Source organism: Falco naumanni, chromosome 13 (genome assembly GCF_017639655.2).
Source record: "Falco naumanni isolate bFalNau1 chromosome 13, bFalNau1.pat, whole genome shotgun sequence".
NCBI classification, from domain to species: domain Eukaryota; kingdom Metazoa; phylum Chordata; class Aves; order Falconiformes; family Falconidae; genus Falco; species Falco naumanni.
Genome location: NC_054066.1, coordinates 889,823 through 905,557, shown reverse-complemented (window position 1 = coordinate 905,557; position 15,735 = coordinate 889,823). Strand labels below are relative to the sequence as shown.

At 62.5% G+C, this 15,735-nt stretch overlaps 3 protein-coding genes across 32 annotated transcripts in view; 2 read left to right on the top strand and 1 right to left on the bottom strand.

The window, feature by feature from the left end:
- The first annotated feature begins 632 nt into the window (after positions 1-632).
- Positions 633-5,450, top strand: MAB21L4 (mab-21 like 4). The gene is given in 6 exon segments (XM_040613767.1): positions 633-677; positions 679-1,240; positions 2,341-2,563; positions 3,397-3,550; positions 4,765-5,121; positions 5,345-5,450. Coding segments are annotated over 6 exon segments (1,434 nt in total). The 3' UTR covers positions 5,438-5,450.
- A 59-nt stretch (positions 5,451-5,509) lies between these two features.
- On the bottom strand, positions 5,510-10,020 carry AGXT (alanine--glyoxylate and serine--pyruvate aminotransferase). Of its 2 annotated transcripts, XM_040613768.1 has the most exons (11): positions 9,730-10,019; positions 9,417-9,609; positions 8,741-8,805; positions 8,562-8,662; positions 8,265-8,335; positions 7,864-7,948; positions 7,468-7,563; positions 7,128-7,197; positions 6,915-7,010; positions 6,582-6,710; positions 5,510-6,152 (listed from the first exon to the last, which is right to left on the bottom strand). In XM_040613768.1, exons 1-11 carry the CDS (start codon positions 9,982-9,984, stop codon positions 6,045-6,047), a joined length of 1,269 nt encoding a protein of 422 aa, XP_040469702.1. In that variant the 5' UTR covers positions 9,985-10,019; the 3' UTR covers positions 5,510-6,044. The 2 variants fall into 2 exon arrangements, with proteins under 2 accessions (XP_040469702.1, XP_040469703.1); XM_040613769.1 differs by lacking the exon at positions 7,864-7,948 and having other exon boundaries at positions 8,773-8,805; positions 9,730-10,020.
- Positions 10,021-11,367: 1,347 nt separating this feature from the next.
- Positions 11,368-15,735, top strand: part of KIF1A (kinesin family member 1A) — a 42,608-nt gene continuing 38,240 nt past the window's right edge. For 14 of the 29 annotated variants that reach the window (XM_040613516.1, XM_040613488.1, XM_040613499.1 and 11 more), the window contains exon 1: positions 11,798-12,003. The gene's annotated coding sequence lies outside the window, so the exon portion shown is untranslated. Of the gene's footprint in view, positions 11,449-11,797; positions 12,004-15,735 lie in introns of those variants that run through there. The other 15 variants (XM_040613515.1, XM_040613514.1, XM_040613510.1 and 12 more) reach the window with 3 other exon arrangements.

Here is a 15,735-nt window from a genome sequence, read left to right as displayed (position 1 = left end):
TGATCCTGATTCTGGGCCTGGGCCTGGACCTTGGCTTGATCCTGATCCTGCGACTGGGATTCGGCCTTAACCTGGGCCTGAGCAAGCTGTGGGCTGGTTGCACAGCTGGACGCAGGGGCCTCTGCACCGCCGAGGGGCACCAGGGGCTGCCCACATCTTGCAAGCCTGAGCCTGAGCCTGATGGAGCCAGGGGCTGGGCACAGGGCTGGGTCTGCAGGGCTGTGCTGGGCACCTGCATGGTGGGCACAGGGTCCCTTGTCCCTCCCAGAGCCACTACAGCATGCCACGGCTCCTGCACGAGCCTGCTCCCAGCTCCTGTGGGCATAACACAACTTGGGAGCAGACCTGCCCTGGCAGCCCCAGGCAGCTGGGCCAGGGCAGGAGGGCAGTGGGTCACCTCTGTTCAGCACTGGCTTTGAGGGGATGCTGCTGGCACGCAGCCCCAGTGCCAGGAGAGGCATGGGAGACCTCGGTGTCATCCTGGCATGACCCATCAGCTGAGCATACCTTCTTATCCTATTGGACTGAGGTGGCGGGGGTGGGGCACAGTGTTAATTGGTCCCCCTGCCCTGTGTCTGCTCTGGGGGGACACGGTGCTCCCAGCAGCTCTCTCTGGCACTTGCCCAGCAGTGATGCTTGTCAACACCTGACTGGTGCTTCCCTCCACCCACACCACACCGGCTCCCAGCCCTGCCCTTCCTACCCATGTACTTTTACTCCTGTTCAGAGCAGGCTCAGGACAGCAGCGGAGCTGCCATGGCAGCCAGCACTTCCCCCTGGCACAGCTACCTAGGGGTGATTGTGTCCCGTGAAAGGCAGCGGCTAGAGCATTTCCAGCAGGCCGAGAACATCCTGCTGACTCTGCTGGAGGTTGTCCATGCCAGGGAGCCCCGCTTCCTTGTGGATTATGCCAGGAACCTGGAAGCCTTCGAGTTTGCTCTCTGTGCCTCCGAGGATGCTGTCACTGTGGAGGTCCCTCTGCGGATTGATGGCGATGCCCTGAGGGTGCTGGCCTGCCAACCTGGGGACACCTCAGTTGGGCACCTCCCGGGGCCGGGCACCTGCTATCTGCAAGTGTCCCCTTCAAGGACTGACTTGGAGGACTGGACCAGCGCCGTGGGCGTGATGGAGCATGGAGGTGGTGCAGGGTGCTTGGTTCCGGGCAAAGTCCTCCAGCACCTGAAAGAGCTCCTTGTTTCAGCCATCGTGCACTGCCAACGCTGCTTCCTGCTTCAGCCAGGTGCGTACAAGGTGGGGCGCTTCCCTGGCCAGGAGCTGCCTCCAGCACAGCTGGGGAGCCCAGCATGGTGGTGGTCCCTGGGCAGATGGGCTGGGATGCAAGTCCCTGTGCACGAGGCCCAAAGCGTGCAGGAGTGAGCACCCTGCTGTATGCTGGGACAGGCTTTGCCCTCAGCTAAGGGTGGGGAGATGCAAACTAGTCCCTGCCATCCCATGGCAGCGGAGTCATCCTCAGGCACCTTCACCCTGGGCTGCTGGCACCCTCCTTTGCAGGTGGCAGCTGAACACCAGGGTTCACCCACCCTTGCCGTAAGTCCCCAGGGAGGGTTTGCTCAGGGACTTGGCATGCTTGGCTCACCCTAACCACATTCCTCCTGGCTCTTCTGGCCTTTGAGTGCCCTCTGTTCCCTGGAGGAGGCTGTTTGGAGGGTGAGATGGAAAAGTGTCAGGGTTGGACTGGGACCTTGGGGCATGGGTCTAATCCTGTGTGCACACAGGCTCCAGCTGAGAGCAGTGTCCCTAGGGAGGACACAGGTGGGGAAGGTACCCTGGGAATGGCTATAGAAGTCTCATCAGGCTCTTCATGCATTTCCGTCTCCAAAGGTGGTTCTTGAAGTAAATCTCAGTGTTGATGGAAAGATGATGTGAGAGGACCAGCAGGTCTGAAAAACTCTTAACCCAGCCCCAGCGAGCCCACCGTTCCCTCCTTCCTCCACGGCCAAGCCAGAGTCCTTCATCTTCCTCTACCCCCACAACCTGAGACCTTTCCTTGTCCATATTTCTTGGATCACCTTGTTTTTCTTGGCACTGTTCAGCCACCCAGCAGCATGGCCCCGTTTGGCTGCTTGGGGGGCTTCCTGCTGTGCCCACACCCACTCGTCTGGCCCTGAGCCCTGCTGGAGCGATGCTCCTTCCCCAGAATCACCCCAGAGGGAGTTGGACAATGGTTTTTGCTGGGGAACCACAGCCAAACCACAGCATTGGAACGGGATGAGTTGGGCAGGATGGGACGTGCCCGTGGGTGTTGCAGCACACACCCGGTTCAGCCTGTGGGACCAGCTGTGGTAATCTCCCAACTGCAGCCAAACCCTCCATGTCTAGGTGACCTCAGTGCCGAACATCTGCAGGAAGATGCCATGGAGCTCTCCCTGCTGATCCGTAGCAGCTGGAAGACCATCCGCTTTGACATCATCCCCGTGGTGAGGAGGCAGCAGGAGCCACTCCAGCTCAAGGGGCGGCAGAGTGACAGGGGCTTCCCTGCAGGCAGCCTCAGGAAGGCCACGGAAGAGGCCCACTTCATCCCTGCCTCTCCCCATTGCTGGAGGTGAGCAGCTCAGCTGTGTGCGTTGTGGGGTGATGCTGCCCTGAGGATCCCCCCCCCCCCGGGTGGCAGCACTGCCGGTTGTAGGGAAAAAGGAGATGGGAAAGTGGAGGGACATGTCAACAGGGAGGTGAATTCACCCCCTCATGATGCCCAAACCTCCTGTCCTGTTTTGGGGAAAAAAACCTCAGCCAAATTTCAGGCAGCTCAAGGAAAGAGGGAGGGGATGCAACTGAAGGTAACCCCCCAAATGTGTTTGCAGGAGCTGAACCCTGGCTGTGCGGAGCCCTGCTCAGGCTTCGGGAGCAAGACCGAGCATCTGGCAGCAGCAGGGTAATAAGGTGCCTCCCAGGGAGAGCTGCAGGACTGAGCAGGGCTGGGGTGACACACATCTGCCTGCCAGCACAGCTACCCAGCCCCCAGGAAGGGCTGAGCATCTGGCTGGACCAGCCCAGGCTTATTTTGGGCACCCTGTGGTCTAGCTTGATGGTCAGCCCTTTCTTGGGGCCCAACCCAGCCCCCCCCTCCGGGGCAGTCTGCAGCCCTCCCTGCTGCACTTAGGGGAGCACAACCCTGCTTTGTCTCCTCTCTTGTCCCTCCTGGGAAGGCAGGAGCTGCTCAGCAGCATTTCCATCATGCTGCAAATCTTTTTTTTCCTTTTTGTTAGAAGTGGGTGCAGGAGATGGATCCAGGATGCTGCATGTCTGAGGCCACGTGGGTGGCTGGGGGGGGGGGGTGTCCTCACACATGCCAGGTCACTGCAGGTATCCTCTCCCCAGCTGGGAGGGTGCAGGTCTCCTTCCTCCCTCTCACCTGACCCCATTTTCTCTTGCCAGATCCTCTACTCACATCCCCATCCTGAAGCTGCTCCAGGCGGTGGACATGCTGAAGGGACCCCGTCTGGACAGCCTTCGCCTGCTCAACCAGCTGCACAGCCAGGACTGGGGAGAGGAGGGTGGGAAAGGTGGTCTCACCTTCAACCACCTGAAGGTAGGTAGGTTCTGCTAGTGGGACCACGGCTCTCTGGGCAGGCAGAGCCAAGACTGCTCCTCTGCACCCTGCTGCAGCTTAGTCACTGCTGGAAGAAGATCCCAAACAACGAGCCTGAGTTCCTGCAGTGCTTTGGGATGTACCAGCCTATGGCTGCATCTAGAATGGATGCATGCCACTGGCCATGGTCAGAGGGGTTTGATACTTCTTCCTTGCAAGTAGCAGATGCTTCCAGGATTGAGCCAGCAACTTCCAGCCTGAAATGCCCTGAGCATTAAGAGTTGGGGCTCTGTGCTGATATGCCAGGCATCCCCTGGCACAGGCTGCCTGTGTCTGCAGGGGCCATGCTGGGGATCGCATTGCTGTGCCTGCCATGCCGCAGGCCACCTTGTGCCCCGGTGTGCTGGGGGGTGCTCATACAGGGCTGAGGGTGGCGTTTCTTCTGACAAAGCCCTCCTCTCCCCACCCAACCTGTTTTTGGCACTCTGGACCCACGCCAGCTGGTGACGCTGGTCAGGAAAGGGGCCGTGCTGGGGACAGCACCTGGTGACACAATCCAGGTGTGCCTTGCCTTGTGGTGACTCTCTGGGTCAGGGGTGGAGAAGGTGGCAAAGTTGTCTTCTGCCAAGAGAACAACTCTAGCTCCAAGTAACCCAAATCTTGTGGGTTTTGCTTTATGTTGCATTCTTCAATGTTTGGGGTATTTTTTTTAAAAAAAAAGGCACAGTATGCACCTGTCCTTCAAGAAAGCATCTTCTGCTCCAGCCCACTGTATGCGTTGCCCATAACACTATGTCTCCAAAAAGCACCTGTGCCAAGCCATTTGCCAGCACAACACCAAAGAATCTGGCATAGCAGCTGCAGGGGGTTCACCTGCTTTGCCAGCAGCTGACAGAAATCACAAGCAGGGCTTTTTACTATTGCTTAGTGCTTGTGGAAAGCTCGGGTGTGTTGTTTGAGAGCTGCTTTGGAGCTGAGACAGGGACTCTTCGGGGAGTGAAGCAAAGGTTCAAAAGTAAGGAGCAGTGGGGCATCAGCTGTGCCTGCAGCAGCCAAAGCAGAGTTTCGAGAGCCTGCACAGCCCTAGGCTGCAGAGAGTGCGATGTGTGTTAAAAGCTCAGGCCCATGGGTGGTTGTGTGGTGACCTGCAGGGTCTGAAGGCACGGCCTTTGTGGCGAGTGCCTGATCCTGCACCCTTCTCTCCCTCCTCACAGATGGTGCTGCTGTGGAGCACGGAGTTCTTCCCCTCCCCAGAGGACTGGCAGGACCTGGAGGGCTCTGTCTACAGGCTCTTGGTGATTCTCCTCCGCTGTCTGGCCACCCGGCACCTGCCCCACTTTCTGCACCCGGAGGAGAACCTCTTTCAAGGAGAGGCCCTGGACTTTGCCTCCATCTACTGTAAGGTGGACAGCTTTGCCCGGGAGCCCCAGCGCTTCCTCCGCTTCCATTTTGGCCTCCCTGAACGCACTGTGAGCTGGCAGGCAGACCCCAGCACACAAGCCCTCCTGCAGCTCCCCACTGAGAACAGGTCCTACTGGGACACAGCCTACTTTGACATCTTGCTCAGCCAGGTAATGCCAGACCCTCGGCTGGTCTTGCGAGGCAGCGTGCAACAGCACCAGAAACCGCCTGGGCCGGGCAGCATAGGATGTGCTGGAATTTTCCCCCTGGAGCCCTCCAGCCGCTGGCAGCTGGCTGGCATACGCTGCCTAACCCTGCTGCGGAGGCTGGCAATGCTGGGCTCAAGCAGAGCAGGGCATCCTCTCCCCTCACTCCCCACCTGCCTCTGCTTAGTTCCAGGTGTACCAGATCCAGGACGGCATGCGCCACTCGGCAATGTCCCAGCTCCTCTCCAAGATCCAGGAAGAAATCCCCCAGCAGAGCTGAATGGGACCCCACTGCCACCCCGTCTGGGGGTCTTGAAACTCAGGGGGATGCAAGGCAAGCTTTGGAGCCATGGAGCAGCACACTGCCATGTTGCTTTATTGAGGAAAGATGGTACCAGGAAACAAGTGCATGTCTGCTCCCCTGGTAGAGCTGGGTGTGTCATTCCAGGGTACCTAATCTTGAGGGGGTGGCTGGCGTCCTGGGCTGCTGGGCTCTGGCGCAGGGATGGCCAAAGTTGATGGCAGTGGGAGGGAAGGGACCTGTGGTCAGACCCTGCATCCAGCCCTTGTGTCATCTTGCAGTAAGGCTGCCATGCACTGGGGCCAGGGCAAGGGGAGTGACTGGGGGCCAGGCCATCAGGGTAAGGAGTGACCCTGCACGGGAGAAGGGGTTTTGAGCCCTGTCCTGCATCTGCTGAGCTGTAGCTCTCACCTCCATGTCCCCTGCTCTTCTACCTTCTCCTCGCTCTGTCTTGGGCTGCTGGGTGTTGCAGTGTTTTCTGCCAGCATCCTGGGGAGGCAGGGGAACCCCTCTGCCTGCCAGCCGCTCGCAGCCAGGCATGGGGGGAGAGCTGCACCTCCTTGTCCAGACCCCTTTGCGGGGGTGCTCACAGCCTGCTGTGGCGGCAGTGCCTGAGGGCGTCTCTCAGGGCACACAGCACACGGTCCACATTGCCACTGGTCGAGTTGCAGCCCATGAGGCCGATTCGCAGGACCTGGGAGGAGAAGGGTGAATGTCTCCCTGCAGCACCCACCTTTGCGGCCATGCCCCGGTGCTGTTTCCCTGTGGCCCGGCAGCAAAGCACAGGCTCCCACATGAAGCAGGGGGGCACGTGAGGAACAGCCATGCAAGCAGCCCAGCATGAGTGCGTGCACAACTCCCTGCTTGCTCCTATTTAACATGCAGTTCCTCTAAAGACATGTCACCCCGCTAATTATGTGTGCAGTTATCCAATTATGCCCGGCAATTGTGTGTGATTAGGAGCCGCTATGTATTGCTGCAGGCGATGGGATGCATCCAGCTGTGTGTTTGCTGTTTGCAGCCAGAGAGCACCCGTTAATCGTGGGGTGTGCTGCTGATGGATGTGGCCGCAGCCGGGTTCCGTGCCCAGATGTGGCCAGCGAGAGGGGAGGATGCAGCCCACCTTGCCCACCGAGGGCCCCAGGCCCCCAGCGATCTCAATGGAATAGTTGTCCATGAGAAAGGCTGTGATCTCCTTCCAGTCATAGCCCTCTGGCACCCTGACAGTGGTGACAGTGGGAAGCCTTGCCTTCTGCGGAAGAGAGAAAGTGGGTTAAATCTGCATCTCCTGGCCATGGCCCTGTCTCCCGGTGAGCCCCGCAGCCTGCCAGGAGAGAGTATTACTGGGGGTGGGGAGGCATATTGTTTTTCTCCACCGCCAAAAGGTGCCCAGCCTTGTAGGGCCATGCCCTCACACTGCCCCTGCACCGTGACGGTGGGCTCACCCAGCACTCACCTCCTCCTTCACGAAGAGCTCAAGCCCCAGGTCGCACAGCCCCTGGCACAGCTGGATGCAGTTGGCCTGGTGGCGTTCCCAAGAGTTCTCTAGACCCTGCGGGCAGAGAGGAGCGAGAAGGTCCCCGCCACTGGTGGGCATCTCCTGGCACCCACCATTCCCCCAAGCCCCACTGGCACTGCCGCTGCCCTCCATCTGTGCGGCGCTGCTCACCAGCTCTGCCAGCATGGCCAAGCCTTCCCGCAGGCTGAAGAAGCTGTTGATCGGTGCTGTGTGGTGGTACCTGCAAAACCCAAGGGGCACCCAGGTGGGTTCAGCCCAGCCCATGGCAGAGCAGTACTCCAGCTCATAGTGGGGGGAACCAGGGCACAGCATCCTCCCTCCTCTTCATCCAGCGCAGAGGGGATGCAAATCCCCCGTGACTGCTTTGCAACCATTAGACAGGGTGATGGGGAGACAGGGCCTGAGCCGTGCAGGGCAGGCAGCCCCCGAGCAGGGTGAAGGCTGTGGCCAGGATGGCTGCAGCCATCTGTCCCGGACAGCCTGCCCTCACCTTCGCAGCTCCCCATCGCAGCCCCAGTAGTTTGCCAACAAGCTCATGTCCAGATAGAAGGACAGGGGCTTCGTCTTCCTCCTCAGCATCTTCTCCCTGCAAAGCAGAGTGATGGGGAGGAGCTGGACCTTGACCCCGCCAGCTCTGGGGGTGGGGTGGGGTGTCAGTCCTGCGGGAGGACCCTCCTAAAGCGACACTAGGCCCTCAAAGCAAGTGCAGAGGTTGGCTCTGGTACCCATCGCTGCCCAAGGATGGGCCAGGCTCTGACCCCGCAGAGCTGCTGCTGGGCACGTTCTCCAGAGCTGGGCTGAAGCGGAAGGCTGGCAAAGCAGGTGGGTGACAGCCTCCCTCAGCCCCCCTGCCTTTCCCCCCGGGGTGGGGCAGGGCTGCCCTTACCTGGCTCGCTCACTGAACGAGATGGGGGCACTGCCAGGGGGGGCGTTGAGGACTTTCTGAGACCCCGAGTACAGGACGTCAACCTCTGCTTGAGAGGGGAGGCAGCTCCTTAGGGACTGGGGGCTCCCAGCAGGCACGTGCTGAACCTCCCCAGTCCAGCTGCAAGTGCTGGGTGGGAAGCACAGAGCGGCACACGCTGCAGGTCCTGCTTTTGTCTGTCCTGCTTTGGGGGGACACTCTGGCACTGCTGACAGTCCCCGAGGGGAACAGCAGGTGGACCAGTCTATAGTGCTGCTAGCCTGAAACGCAGGTGGTAGGACTGATCCCACTGCCCTCCCTCTCTGGCCCAGGTGTGAGCCCCCTCATCCTGGGAGTGCCTGCGGTGGCACTGTGGCTCTTACCCTGCTGGTCCATGAAGATGGGGGCTCCCCCGAGCGATGCCACCGCATCCACAAGCAGCAGGCAGCCATGGCTGTGGGAGGACAAAGCTCAGACAGGTGTCCCTGCCACCTCCTCTCACCACCCCTCTGCCTGCAGGCCTGGCATCCTGGTCCTCCCGAGGCCGTGTGTCTCATATGAGCCACTTCCAGCATCACAGGACAAGAGAAGAGGCTGGGCCATGTAAACCCCCATGCCCCGATCCCCAATGGCAACCTTGGGGTGCCGCTAGACCCTGTGGGTGCCTGCTATGCGCTGACCGGTGGCAAAGCTCGCCCAGCCCCTCCAGTGGCTGCAGCACCCCTGTGGAAGACTCGCCGTGGGTGATGAAGAGCACCGAGGGCTTGTGCTGCACCAGGCCCTGCATGAAACAGAGGGGAAGGTGACCACCCTTGCTGCCAGCTCATGCCCACCACCCTGCACCACGGCTGACACTCACTTCCTCAATGTCCCACAGAGTGAAGTACTCGCCTGGGGGCTTCAGCAGCTCATGGACGTTGGCTCCTGGAAGGGATTTGAGCAGAGGGAGAGTGAGGCTTGGTTAGGCTTCCCACTGGGCAGCTACCTGCTCTGCAGGAAAATTGGTCATGCATGAACCAGGAGTGTGGCTGCCCGCCAGGGTCTTGCCTCCCATGGATTTGCCCCGTGGAAAAGCCATAAACCACCATAAAAGGAGGGACATCACCTCAGAAAAAACCTGCAGTGCTCTCCAGCTACAGAAGATGTGCTGCTGGTCACTTGTCACAGCACTCTCCAAACTATCAAGCTGCAACAAGGTCTTTTACCAACACACTCTTCACACCAGTTCTGCTGCCTTTGTCTCATCCAGGACACACTCTCTCTTCTCTTGTTTCTTCCTCGGCTGCTCTCTTCATTGGCTCTCAACCACTTAACAGAACCAGCCACAGCTGCACCTTATCTACATCGGCCAACCTGTGGCCCCCCAAGCCAACCCACAGCTGTATATTATCAATGCTAATTAACCCAGCTTCATTCCTCTACAGTCACTGCCACTGGGATGGGGAGACAGAGACCCAGAGGTCACATCCTGGCATCCTGTCTACAAGCCTGGTTCCCTGAGCCCTGCCAGTACCATCCAGCTGTCCCTGGCATACCCAGCCTCCTGGCAATGTCGGCAGCACGTTGTCCCCAGATGCCATTGACAGCCACCAGTGCAGTGTCATCACGGTCCAGCAGGTTGAGGAGGGCAGCCTCCATAGCACAGTGGCCAGTGCCACTGATGGCCAGGGTCAGCCGGTTCCGCGTCTGGAAGGCATACTGGATGCCCGCCTTGATCTCATCCATCACCTGTGGCAGCAGGGGACCAGCCGGCACTGCCATTGTACCCCTCACTCTGGCAGAGCTGGCCCAGTCCCTTGCGGGGGGCAGGGGAGGGGAGGAGAGGAAGGCTGGGCTGGGGCAGCTTACCTGCAGCACCTCGGGGTGCATGTGGCCCAGGAGCTGCTGGCTGCCTGCAGCCAGGATGCGGGGGGGCACGTTGCTGGGCCCTGGCCCAAGCAGCAGCCTCTCTGGCACAGCCAGGGGCCGAAGCAGCACCTGGGGCGGGGGGACGCAGAGCAGGCTGGTGGCCATGGCACGCCTTGCCATTCCCAGGAGCCGAGCCTGGAGGAGAGCAGCAGTGGAGGCTGCCTGTGCGGCACCCAGCACAGCAGTGCAGTGCATCTTGCGCCAGCAGTGTCCAGTGTCCTTGTGGACCCTGACCCCAAGGCTCAGTGCTCCCCGCCACAGGCCCGGACTCTGCCCCTGGCCGCCTACTTGTCCGGTTAATGTGCCACCAGTGCCATCCCTGCTGTCTCGGCCCCCTCATTTTGGGGGGGGGTCTCCCCTTGCTAGTGCTGGAGGTTTGCTCCCCAGGCACTCCAGCCTCTGGGACTGGCAAGGACTCACGCAGACTCTGTCCCCATGGGCCCCAGGACACTGTGGCTGATTGTTCCCAGCACTATCTCAGCAGGTGGGATCCCTGCTCCTGAGCACACAGGTCCTGTGCCATGGGATGGTTGTGCCAGAGCTGTCCCAGCACAGCTGCCACAGTCACGAGTCCTCCAGCAGTACAAAGGACTTTCCCTGACCAAAGACCTGCCTTGCCAAAGGGCGCCTGGCTAAGTGACAGCTCCTGGAGGAGGCTGGCCAGTGGGATGGTTTGCACAAGGGCAGAGCCTTGGGGTGGGACATGGCCACAGTCCCTGCTGCAGCGAGTTGTGCTCTGCAGGCATTACAGCCTGATGATGATGCCACTGACCACGTGTGCTCGCTCAGTATGCTGTGCTTGTCACCTGCCATGTGTACCCATGGTCCATCATATCATGCCCTTCCTCTGGCATGTTCTCTGCCATCCATACTCTGAAACACAAATGAGCTGCCTGCTTCCATCTCCTGGCAGGGCCAGGAGATGGTCCCTGGCTGGAGGGGCCACTGAGTGAGCAAAGCTTTGGGCTGAGGGTGACAGCTATGGGGTGGGGTGGGAAGGCTTGGCACCAGCAACTGGTGCTGAAGGTGTTTGGGGACAGATGTGTGGTGCTGGCAACGGTGCCAGGTGAACGCACTTCTGCCTGGGCAGCCAGATGGCAGCCACCTCTGAGTGGGAGCCAGTGTGGCTATCACCACATGGATGATGGAAACCAGTTATCCTGGAGACTGCTGCCAGGTTATCATCTACCAAAGTGAAGACAAAAAGTCGTGGTGTCCTGAGCCAGCCAGCCCCTCATCCCGTGCCCCAACCATGTGTTCCTCCTGCTGAGGACACTTGCCGCTGCCAGGATTGATGCTGGATGCTTGCAGGGTCTTTGAAACGCTCAGTCCCTAAAACACAGGCAGGAAAGACTTGCTGGAGACCCACCACCGCTGTGGCCAGTGGGTGGATGAAGACCTCTCCACAGCCTGCGCCCCAGGGAGGTTTGGGGAAAGTCTGGGGCAGGGAGGAGATGTGAGGCCTCGCAGTTGGTGTAGTGGTGCAAGGGAGGATGCGCTGCTGGAAACAGCTGGCGACAAAGCCCTAATCTTCTTTCTGCGCTGGCTCTAAATTCCTTGGCGCAGATGGACCAGGAGCTGGCCGTGCCGCCCTGGGCCCTGGGGCTGCAGAGCACGGGGCTCATCGGCCCCGAGGGGTGAATCAGCCCTGCACCAGAGGTGGGGGCGGGCCGGCGGGGGCTGGGGGGCGGCGGGGGCCGGGGGCCGGGGCCGGAGAGAGGGGGCTGGGGCCAGCGGGGAGCCCTGGAGGGGGCAGCTCTTCCCAGGGTACCGCGCCGGGGGGCGCCGGAGACGTGGGGGTGCGGTTGCTGGGCGACGGTTGCCAGGCGACGGTTGCCGGGCGACACTGGGCCCCGTGCCCCTCCCCGCGCCCTTGCGGCGGTTCCGCAGCGCGGACCGGGGGTGGGGGGGATGCGCTGACGTCACCGCTCCATCCCGGGCTCGTGCCCTCCCGGTCCCCCCCCCCACTTCCCCCCGGCGGCGGCGGCCAACCAGAGCGTGGGGCGGCGCGGGCGGGGACCGCAGGGGCGGGTCTGCCGCCACCCGCACCGGCACCGGCACCGGCATCGGCATCGGCATCGGCATCGGCACCGCACCGCGCCGCGCCGCACCGCACCGCACCGCACGCGCGGCTCGGCCCCATGCCGGCGTCCCCCGCGCACGGCTGAGCGCTGCCCCCCGCCGAACCGGGCACGAGCGCGGGCACGGGCACAGGTAGGGGCGGGCGGCACCGTGCGGGACGGGGCAGCCCCGGCACGCCCGGGCGCGGCTGCGGCAGTACGGGCGCGGTCCGCGGGCTCCGTCACAGCGGGGCTCTCGGGGCTGCCCGGGATGGCGGGGGCGAGGCGTGGCGGGGGGGAACCGGGACGCGCCCTCCCGGGGGCCCGGCAGGGCGAGGGGCTGCGGCCGGCGGCCATTTTGCGGGGCCCCCGAGGTGCGGGGGAGGGGGACCGGGTGGGGGCTGCCCGTGGGTCCCCAGCGCGGCGCCCGGCGGGTGCCTCCTCGACTTCCAGAAGGATCCCGCCGCGGGGGCCCCTCCCGGGAACGGGGCGACGCCTTTGCGGCCTCGGCACCATCCTGCGGTGGGGAGGGGGAGGGTGGCGGCCCCGTCGCCCGCGGGAGGGGGCACACGTGCCCGTTTCCACCCCCGAGCCGCCCCCCCTCCCGCCTGCGGGGCAGGTGGCGCGGGCCATGACGCTAAGCTCTCTCGTGGCATCGTTATTACGCCTCCGAGTCAACGGCAGCGCAGCAAGGAGCAGTGGGTGCCCCGGGGGGAGGGTCTCCGGCTGCAGGGTGGGGGCTGGCAAGTGCTGCGACGCCGAGGCCCTTGCTTGCTTCACAAGGACGAGTCGGTGCCGCTGCCGCTGCGCTTGGGGCAGCTGGGCGAGGGCCGCCATGTCACTGCAGGCCAGCGCTGATGGCTGCTGGCTGGAGGAGGGGTTGGTGCAGAGCCCTGCGCTTGGCCGCCCTGGCTCCCAGCGAGCAGCCCTGCACCTGCCACATTGTCTTCCTCTGCTGCCGCTGCCTGCCTCCTCCTCCTCCTCCTCCTCCCCCTTGGGGCAGCATCCCTTCCCCCCAGACCCAGCAGACCCCCTGTGCGCCGGGGTCTCCTGCCTGCTCCGGTCCCATGCCTTGGCTGCAGGGTTCCGTGTGGACAAGGAACCAGCCAAGCATCTCCCCTTGCCACGCCGTGGCCGTCCTTCCATGCCCCAGTGCCCAGAGCATCCCCTTGGCAGGTGGCCTCAGTGGCATGGGGATGAGTGGGGGTGTAGCAGACACCCCCCCACCACCCTCCGCTGGGGTATGGCTAGGGGTGTGGTGGGCTCTGCCATCCCCGCAGGCTGTTGTTGACCTCCATTTTGTCTGGGAGGTGACAGCTGGCGCTGGCACAGATGCTGCCACCACCCTGCTGCCTCCCTGTGTGTGGCCAGAGCTCCCAAACCCTTGGGGATGTCAGAACCTGGTGTTTCCTGCCCCCCTGGCTGTCCACCCGTCTCCGTGCCCAGTCATGCTGGTGATCCACAGAAAGTCGCTGCCTTTTCCGTGCAGCTTTTCCCTGCTGCAGGCTTTAGCGTGTGGAAGAGAGGGAGGATGTAGAGAGCAGGTGACGGCGTGTGAGGTGACTTGCCTTTGCAGCAGGGATAGGCAGCTGGCTGGTGGTAAGCAAAACCCTTCACCTACGGCCTTAAATTTGCCACCTGCAAATTTAATCTGCGTCGAAATTCTCAGGGAGCTGCAGACGCAGCCCTGAAGCCGTGTCCCCTGTTGGGGTGGGTGGGAGGCAAGGAGGCACAGGGCAAGGTGGTCATGACGGTACTGGGGAAGCGGGGGCCTGGATTTCAGCTGGGCATTGCAGGGCACCTGCTGCTGCCCTGGGCTGTCCCCTGGGCTGCTTCCCCCCCCACGGGTGCTGCTCCAGGGAAAAATGCACCGTCATGGCCCCTTGTCCCGTGTGGGGCGGGAGGTGAGTGGGGAGCAGCCGCTGGGCTCAGCGGACAGGTGCCGATGATGCACTGTCATCTGGGCCGGCTGCCCCCACAGTCTCCCACTGTCCTCATTGTCCCCAGAGCGAGGGGCAGGGTCCTGCGGTTCCAGGTGGACCTGGTGGGCCCCAGCGAGGGGCGCAGAGGAAGGGCTCATTAAAACAAAGCCTGTCGGTGGCTGAGAACACCGTGGCTTAGGAGGCGCAGCCAGATGGGGCGTCCACCCTCGCCGCCAAGGTGACGTGGGCACGCATGCAGACAAAAAGAGAATTTCACCTTGGATTTCCCCGGACACAGGCAGCTCTTCGTCTGCCAGTGCTGCCCGCAGCCCTGGCGAGGCAGCCCCTGCCCTGTGCTGGTCGCAGGGGATGGGCCATCCTGGCCGTGCTGACCCGTGTTCGCATCACTCAGGCCCCAGTGTCGGGCAGCACCCAGGGGACCAGCTGCTGCGCGCCCCGCAGCATCCTTAGGGGAAGTGTTTGCTGCGGGTGGCACTCGGGGACAATGCTCCCATCCCACTGGTCACCTCTTAGCGGTGGCAGAAGGGCTCCCTGTTGGTAGCCTTTGGACTTAAGAGAGCTCTTGTTAGCTCATCTCTGCCCAATTAATCTTAGCTGATCCAGTTAATCGTGGCTCTCTAGGCTTTTCGCTCGTCACCGAGGGCTGGCGGGTGTGTCAGTAGGGATGGGCAGCGTGCAGCAGGCTGCGCAGGAGAGGGGGAAGTGATGCCCTGCGGGGTGGGGGGCAGATCCGTACATGCCCCCCAGCGCCATGGCCCTGGGGACTGTGCTATCCTCCTCTGCTGTCTCCTGTGTGCGTGGGGTGGCCCTGGGAGGAGGTGGGGAGGGAGCAGGGCGCTGGGCTGGCCCGCTCCCAGCGAAAGGCTGATAGCAGCTTATTGAATTTCTCGCGATGGCGGATTAAGCGGGCCGCAGCTGGCCGTCCCCGGGCAGGGCGAGCTGGCTGGGCTCGAGCTGCTTGCCCTGGGGGAGGCTGCCGACCCCTGCCCTGCCTGCCCGCAGCCTGCCCGCTGCAGGGTGTCCCCTCCCTCTGCAGGGTGCTGGGCACCTGTGCCCGGCGGTGCCGGTGCTGCCCGGTGGTGCTGCCGTGTTAGGCGCGCTGCAGGCTGAATTCCTCACTGTGGCTGAGCCGGGGGAAATAAGAGTTGGGAGAAGGAGAGGAGACTCGGGAAGAAGCTGGGTGGGGTCTGCCAGTGCTCCCTGAGGGGTCCTGGTGCTGCGGTGGCAGAGATGGGGCTAAGGGAGCTGCAGAGGAGCGGGGGGGGGGGGGAAGTGGCGTGTCGCTGGCTGAGGAAGCTGAGGGAAATGGATGGAGACAGAAAATGGAGCCGAGCTTGCGGCTCTGCGGCATGGCATACGGGTAGGGAGCGGGATACCCGTGCCGCGGGGTCCGTGCCGCGGGGCTAGGCGAGCCAGGTGGCTTGCTGGGAGTGCACTGGGGTGGCAGGGAGAGAGGAAGGGTCCTGCTGGCAAGGAGGGGGCTTCTCATGGCCAGTGAGGGTGAGCTGGCAGGGGTACTGGCGTGGGGCTGAGTGGGCCTTCCTGGCAGAGGGAGGAAGGCAAGCAGCCCCCAATGGGGGGCATGCAGTAAGGTGAGGCACTCAGAAAAGTGGGACAAAAGAGAAACTGGAGATTCTACGTGGGAGGTGAAGTGACAGGGCTAGAGGGGGCTGTGATGGGAACGGCATGAGGGTGGGAGGGAATGAGGGGCAGGGTCTGAAGCTGCCCATGGCAGGCAGCTGTCAGTCCCAGGGCTGGTGGGGTGGCTGGTGGGGTGGCCGTTCCAGCACCAGTGGCTCTTGCTGAGGGCTATGCCACAAGGCAGGAGCCTCGGGACCTGACCCGCCTGGGAGCTGGAGAGACTGCTCAGTGGGGGGAAGAAAGCTGTCCTGGCTGTGGAGGAGGAGAGGGAAATGTTTGACACGGGCAGGTGTTGGGTGCTG

Coding starts and splice junctions, on each gene's coding strand:
- AGXT (XM_040613768.1), bottom strand. CDS start 9,984: ATGCACTGCACTGCTGTGCTGGGTGCCGCACAGGCAGCCTCCACTGCT. Junction 8,336..8,561: donor CTGGGCGAGCTTTGCCACCG/GTCAGCGCATAG, acceptor GTCCTCCCACAG/CCATGGCTGCCTGCTGCTTG. Junction 7,198..7,467: donor TGCGATGGGGAGCTGCGAAG/GTGAGGGCAGGC, acceptor TGGGTTTTGCAG/GTACCACCACACAGCACCGA.